This window comes from Cavia porcellus, unplaced genomic scaffold (assembly GCF_034190915.1).
Source record: "Cavia porcellus strain 051 isolate PalLab524CR breed Dunkin Hartley unplaced genomic scaffold, mCavPor4.1 scaffold_1, whole genome shotgun sequence".
Lineage (NCBI taxonomy): Eukaryota > Metazoa > Chordata > Mammalia > Rodentia > Caviidae > Cavia > Cavia porcellus.
In genome coordinates, this window is record NW_026947484.1 from 110,056,889 (window position 1) to 110,064,775 (window position 7,887).

The window sequence follows — 7,887 nt, forward strand, 5'->3', positions numbered from 1 at the left end:
TTCTCTTTGCCCTGTTAGAGTAAGAAAATAGTCCCATGTCCATCTGAGAACAAATTGCAAGGGAAGTTTCACTGATTGATGTGGTTGCTTTTATTGATTGTTTTATATACATACAACCTAGTTAAAGTACTATTAAAACTCAGACTGTTTTTTTTAAGTCTATTTACAATGACCTAATAGGATTGAAATCTAATGAAGTACTTCACTTCGCTATTCGGTGTCCTACATCTAAAAAGCCTCTGGCTAGACAGTGCTGTTGATATCGGAATTTCTACTGTTGCAAACTGACAGACATCAGAATGACTTTTGGGCTTTTCAAGAAGACCTTTGCAAAAAGCCTCGCTGCTGGTACTATCCTTGCACCTGTTCTTGCACTTAGTATGAAGTGTCATACTTTTTTATTTTCAGTTGTCAAGTGTGTCTCACCTCCCTGAGTGGACTCCATACTACATATTCAGAATATCAGAGTCTGACCATGAAGACAGAACACTCTGGCTATTTGAAACACAGAAGGATCTAATTTAGAGACTTTCTATAGATGTCTTGGAAGGGCTGAAGAAGAAAAGAAGTGGTTGGAGTCAGTCAGAGATGTGGGAGCCTCTAGGGCAAGGTTATGTCTTTCAAGATCCCATTTGCAGTTTTAGAATTTGTCAGATAGCTGTGTTCAATCAGAACTCTGAAACGAAATAATTTTCTTTTTTCTGCGTTTGCAGAGAGCCCAGGTATGACATTTTAGAAGCCATGATTTCAACCTCTGCAGCTTCTAGAACAATTTTCTGTGATGGAGAAGGGTGGAAGTCAGTGGCATCTGTGACCAGAGTTTAATGTAACAGGTTACAATCTTTTGCATATGTGATGCATCAAAGTAGAAAGGAAAGTTCACTTGTTCTAGTTTCAGTATTTACCACAGGCATAGGAGGATCTATGAGTGATGATGTTAAAGGACCTGAGTTACAATGTAGTAGATAGTTCTTGACTATTGAGATAGTGAATTCTGAAACAAGGCAACCAGAGGTACTGAAGAAAATACTTAAAGATCAGTAAATTTTCCTAAGGAGAGCCCATTATACTAAACAACAAAGGTAGAGGACAGCCTCTACGACCTGTGTTAGTCCCCTCCACCTCAGAGATGAGTCTGTCTACCAATTATCCTGTGAGTCTAGAGGACTGTCATTGCATGAGGCCATAAGTCTGTGATTTTATGACCTTGCGTCTCAGGATATAAATGGGAGGGAGGTTCTGGAAACTTTTGGGGATAACCCTATGACTCATTTCAGCACTGACACCAATCACCTGATTTCTCCATGCCTTGGCTCCCTGGCCTATGAAATGGGTAGGTCACAACTCACCCACCCATTTGGGAGGCACATGGAGTCAGTATCTCTAACCAGAGTTGTTGCTGCTGGCTGTCAAAATCATTAATGATAACTTGACCCAGAAGGCAGGAAGTGAGCCAATCAGAACTCACAGATGGCACAAGATGGCTAACAGCAAGATTGATGATACTCACCACACAAAGACAGAGGTTGCTGCAGATCCTTATCTGCACACACGTTTATTCATTAGTTAGTGTTTCCCAGGTCCTGTGAAGATATACAGTTAACTGTCCAGAGTTACTATCACATGAAAACTATAACTCAGTTTGAATGACTGCACAAACAGCTAGGTTATGGATATATATAGTGTCTTTACAGAACAGTCCTCTGTAATCTTTAATGACTGTCTGTTGGATGACCAAAAATTGTTGTGTCTAAAGCATCACAGATCTTAATGCCAGAAGCAATATATTGTGGTGGTAAAACAATCCAAATTTGCAATCTCTTATACATTGGTTCAAATTCTAGCTCTATTGTTTTAACTATGTGAGCTCAAGAAGATTGTTCGCTTGCTATTCATTTTATTTGGGACATTATTTCAAAAACTAACTTTGATGAACTATGTGATGTGTCTGACTGTAATAGGAAATTGTTCCTTTCCCCTTATCTCCATAATGCACCACACCTAGGTAACAGCTGAGATAGGACACTTTGGATAGCAAGCGTGGTGTGGCTTGGGCCAATATCTTTCCTTTAGTATCCATCTATTTGGGTGAAGGACTTGTAGACAATACAGAGCAAACTGTAGAGTGCATGAAATCCATTAAGTGGAGAAGGGAAGTGTCAGGACGAAGCAAGACTATTTCCAAACTGGGGAAGAACATACCTTTGTTTTCTCCAGATTGTTCATCGGCAGAACTTAAGACTTGGCTTGGGTTCCAGGCCTGTACTCCTACCACTTGGGAGACTGAGGCAGGAGGATTATTGCATGTTTGATATCAGCCTTAGCTACAAAGTAAGCCCAAGGCCAGCCTGAACTGCATAGCAAGACCCTGTCTCAAAAAGAAAAGAATAAAAAGACTGACTTGGGATAGAGGAGGATGTGCAAGCTAGTGAGGCATTCCATTTTCTTTGCTTAGGAAATTGAATGTTTGAAAGCTTATGGGTCCTAAGAAATTCAAAATTTATTTTAGAAAATAAGTTAGGGACCTCTTTTACCTAAGAGACCAGAGAGGCCTGTTGGGGTCTTGACTAAGTGATTTCAGGGTGTGACTTTAGAACAATTACTAACCTTAGGCTCAATAAAAGCTCCTATAATGGATACCCCACCAAGGCTCAGTGAGAATAGTATAAGTTCTGAAACTGGACGGGTTAATAAATGATGTTCTGTTACCTATCAGAAAGAGTGACATCATGAAATAGGTAGGTCTCTTGGTCTCAGTTTCTTCTTCTGTAAAATTGGAGCCAATATAAATACTTAACTTAAAACTATATTACAAAGCAACAGTGATGAAAACAGTATGTTACAGAAACAGTGGAACAGAATTGATGACACAGAAACCTCCCGACATATTCAATTATTTGATCTTTGACAAAGGAGCCAAAAGCATATGTCAGAAGAAAGATAGCCTATTCAACAAATGGTATTGGGGAAATTGTTTATCTGTTTACAGAAGAATGAAACAGAGTCCTTATGTCTCACCATATACTACATTAAAATCAAAATGGATCAAATATCTAAACATTCAAAGAGAATCATTAAACCTTTTGGAAGATAAAACAGGTAAAACTCAAGAAATCAGTGCAGGAAATAACTTCAATTGGCAAGATATACAGCAAGAGTCAACATGTGGGGTTATATCAGACTAAAAAGATTCTGTACAGGAAAAGAATTCTTCAGTAGAGTGAAGATACAACCAATAGAATGGGAAAAAATTTTAATCAGCTGCTCCTCAGACAGAGGACCAATATCTAGAATATATAAAGAACTCAAAACAAGCTAAACCACCTAAAATTAATGAACCAGTCAAGAAATAGACAAGAAGCTTGAACAGACACTTCAGAGAGGAAGAAATACAAATGGTCAACAGATACATGAAAAGAATATTCAACATCTTTGACCATTACAGAAATGCAAATTAAAATAATCCTAAAATTTGATCTTACTCTGGAAATAATGACAATAATTAGGAAACCAAACAATAACAAATTACTGGTGAGGCTGAGGTGAAAAGAGAACACATCTTTATCATTAGTGGGAATGTAAACTAGTGCAATCTTTATGGAAATCAGTAGGAGATTTCTACTGAAATTAGAAATTCCGTATTATCCGGATATCCCCATTGTTAAATATCTTCCTCAAAGAGCTTGTCATAATACTACCAAACACCATGACAGTTGCATGTCAATGTTTGTAGTAGCACAGTTTGTAATAGCTAAATTCCTAGAAGCAACCAGTATACCTACTAATAGATGATTAAATAAACAAAATGTGTTATTATATATAACGGAATACTATTCAACTGCAAAGAATGAGAAACTTGAGACACTTGTAGGAAAATAGATGTATCTGGAAGATACAATATTGAGTGAAAAAATGAGTCACATGAGTTTAAATATCATATGGCATTTTTCACTTGAGTGAGGCCAAATACAAAGAAAATAACATAGGATAGGATGTATACAAAGGATCAGAGGGATGGATCTTTTGCAATAAGGAAGTGGTTCAAGAGAATAGAGGTGAGGGGTGACGAGGAGGAGAAGTGAAAATAGGAATAAAAATACATCACATACAGGAACATAATAATTTTAATTAATGTAAACATTATATGCCACAACATGAGCTAAGACACATAATATCGAAAAGTGTGAAAAAGAGGACAGGAGAGCCAGTGAGAGAGGAAAGGAGAACACAAGGGGATGATGAGTAAAATAAAAAGACAAGCTACATGTAACTACTCTAATGATTTCAAACTGCATGAATAAAAAAATGGGCTAACAAAAGGTAAACAGTTTTTTAAAAAATGGGGTGAACACAGCCTACCTCATAAGATTACTGCAGAGATTAAATGTAGGGGAAAAGACTAGAGAAATTCTTGCCACACAGCAAGTGCTCAATAGATATTATTTCCACTTCTTCTATATTGACTGCTTTGGAGAAAGGGAAGATGACAAAGATTCAAGGTCGACCCTACATTCAGACATGAAAGACAACATATAGATAAAGATCAGCTCTGTAAAAGCACATTGGCTACGCTTAAATTCTGCTGTCCTCACTTGTTTTGGTTGACGAAAAAAAGTCTCAATCTTTCTGGGCCACTCTTGTAACCTATAAATATATCTGCCTCATAAATTTCCTGGTACACAGAAAACATTCAAGTTCATGTTAGACTATACTATTACTGTTATCACACAGTGTTCATTTCTCTGGAATTCCTCCAACCCTGGGTTGTGCGGAATTGATTCCCGGGAGTGAGGGATATGAAGGTGAAGGTGGTAGAGATCAGAGAACATGAAAAATCTGAGGAAACAGTGTAGACATAGAGATGGGTGTCTTAACAAGCACCCAACCAGTTTCCCAAATAATCTTAGAATAACATGTTGGTTCATGGAACAATCTATTCCTTGGAAGCCTTGATGCCACATTGAGCCAGAGACCACTGGGGCAAATCTGACCTTGAAGAACCAAGTGTCTTGAAACAGTTTGACTAGGGACAGATGCACAGGTATTATTCATAATGTCTGGAAAAGAAGATGGACTTCACATCTTTTTATGTAGGACACAAGCTGGAATCACTTATCTCAAGTTAGGAACTTCATTGTCAAGCAGAGACATGCCCTGCCTCTGACTGAAGAGCCAGGTCTACTGGGGAGGAATTTTGCCAATGCAACAGCAGTCCTCCTCCTCATGATGTTTGATGCTTCATTTAGATGCCATTAAATTGCCTCATTGCTGCCCTATAAAAAGTCTCTCCAACTGCCAGTGTCTTGGATCTTTGCCTCTTGCAGTTTTATTCCTACTAGAAAAGAAGGTAAGTCCCCATACTTGGGATAGGGACTTGGCAAGACACAGTCTGTGTAAGGTTGATGTGGGTAACTGAGATAAAGGATAACTGAGGACACCCATGAAGGAAGGGATGGTCAGTCAGCAGAGAGCCCAGTGCCTGGGACACAAGATGAAGGGGCGAGGAGGGTACTGAGCTGGTTGGTCTGTCTAGGAAGGGATTTTAGAGCACTGGTTCCTCATTCTCCCTCTATGCCTGCATTTGTACAGTCTTGGGTTCATTTACTAATGAGGAGAATCGGTATCTAGTTGATCCGGGAAGAAATGGTAGAAATTTGTTCAACTTTGACCTTGGCTTTGCTCCTTGTCCAGCTCATTTTGCAACTCATTAGTTCAGGATCAGTTAACAGAAACCTGCCTTCCTGGGTTACTGCATGATTGTGCAGGATGAAGAAGGAGAGCTTCTTGGATTTAGTGGCAGGAAAAATAAGCTAGAGAGTAATAGTTTATGGGGATAATTCATAATCCAGACACTGAAATGAGTTAAGAAGGGAAGAAACATGGAGAGTTGGGTTGAAATGTAAACACTGTCTTTTTAAACTCTTCATTTTCTCTTGTGGAAACTGAGCCGGACAAGTGAGCAGTGACCCTGTCTAAAGTCACACAGCCAGGTAAACATACAAGAGATGAACCTAGAATCTCTGGCTCTGAGTCCACTCCAGTGTTAGCATACAAAACTTGAGTCTCCATGAACTTCCTAAAAGGCCCCACTGCTGAGAGATCCTTTTATCTGAGAGCATTCTGCAGGTCTCCCTGGAAACCTGCCTGCTTTTGTGGTGCTTATGAAGCTTTTCTTTTCAGATTTTGCATAACCACAGCAAGATGTGTGACCAGCAGAAACAGCCACAGTTTTTTCCTTCCTGTGTGAGAGGTTCAGGGCTGGGGGCTACACAAGCTGCCAGTGGTGCCTCTGTGAAAAGCCAGACTCCAAGGCACACCCAAACTGTCTGTGTGATGGGCCCTGCTCCCTGCCATGCTCAAACTATTTGTGTGACAGGCCCTGTTTCTGGCCAGGCTCAACCCTTCACGAATTATCCAGCTCTAGCTCCAGCTCCAGCTCCAGCTCCAGCTCCAGCTCCAGCTCCAGCTCCAGCTCCAGCTCCAACCTATGTGAAATACCAAGTTCCATGCCAGACTCAAACCTATGTGAAGGGCCCAGCTCCCTGCCAGACCCAAACCTTTGTGAAATGCCCAGCTCCTTGTAAGACATATATGAAGTGCCCACCACCATGCCAGATGACGTATGTGAAGTGCCCAGTACCCTGCCAGACAACTTATGTGAAATACCCAGCTCCATGCCAGACAACTTATGTCAAATATCCAGCTCCCTGCCAGACCCAGACATATTATGTCCAGTACCCTTCTTCTGGTCAGACCTACTACACTCAAGCTTCTGCAAGCAATTCAGCCTCCCAGGGCTGTGTTCCTGATCCATGCTCTGCTCCCTGTTCCACCAGCTATTGCTGTCTTGCCCCCCGGACCTTCGGGGTTAGTCCCCTGAGACGTTGGATCCAGCGGCCCCAAGACTGCAACACGGGATCGTCTGGCTGCTGTGAGAATTCTGGATGCTGCAGTTCTGGGTGCTGTGGTTCTGGAGGATGCTGTGGCTCAGGGGGGTGCTGCTGTTTGGGAATTATCCCTATGAGATCCCGAGGTCCTGCATGCTGTGACCATGAGGATGATTGCTGCTGTTAAATACAGAAGGGCAGACTTGCTCCAGAATTCATCACGAGGCTACATCCTTTGAGACATCACCAGCCTCCAGCCCTGTTCCTCTCATTCCTAGCTATGTAGAACCTCATCAATTTACTTCCATACTTTGCTTCTTTATCAAGGCATCCTGCTACAGTTAACGCAAATCCCAAACTTTGGCAAGAATAAAGTTCTCAGTGTAATGCAGTGACTTCCAGTCTATTTCTTTGATCCATATTTATGCTTTCCAATCCTAGTCTCTTTTGGCTTGCTCTTTTACTCTTTTTCTAGAAGAGAGATCTATAAGAACATGAATAAGTAGACCAAGCTAGTAAATTTACCTTCTAGAATGTTTCAAACAAATTTCCCTGTGCAAATTAGTAGATGGAGATTTTTGGATTGAGGACTGCCTTATTTTTATTCCCTGATTAGTTTAAGTTGAAGATTAGGCTACCACAAGCCCTCCTGGCAGCATGGTTGGTTAGCATAATCTCTTGAATTTATCTTTCTGGATGCTGGTAAGATTGTAAAAGCCAAATCTTCTCAGGAGCACTATTTGATGACAGCTCTGGTGCTGTTCAGGAGACCTGAACCCATAGTGGACTTTACGGATTCCATTTTTTCATCTAATAAATTTGCCTCATAAAACGTTGGCCTAAAGAAGATAGAATTCCCTTGAAATGGGTAGATACGGTTCAGGTGAGCCTGGCAGTAAATAAAGAATGTGGGACCCAGATTCCCTTGTGCGGAAGATGCCAGGAACTCTCCAAGGTCAGTTGCCCATCATCATTGGCATCTCTATTTCCATCACATGTC

The 7,887-nt window shown here is 40.7% G+C and overlaps 1 protein-coding gene across 1 annotated transcript; it reads left to right on the forward strand.

The window, feature by feature from the left end:
• The first annotated feature begins 5,224 nt into the window (after positions 1-5,224).
• On the forward strand, positions 5,225-7,274 carry Kplce (KPRP N-terminal and LCE C-terminal like protein). Its single transcript, XM_063233022.1, has 2 exons — positions 5,225-5,347; positions 6,181-7,274. The coding sequence occupies exons 1-2, from the start codon at positions 5,234-5,236 to the stop codon at positions 7,072-7,074; spliced, it is 1,008 nt and encodes a 335-aa protein (XP_063089092.1). The 5' UTR covers positions 5,225-5,233; the 3' UTR covers positions 7,075-7,274.
• Positions 7,275-7,887: the final 613 nt, after the last annotated feature.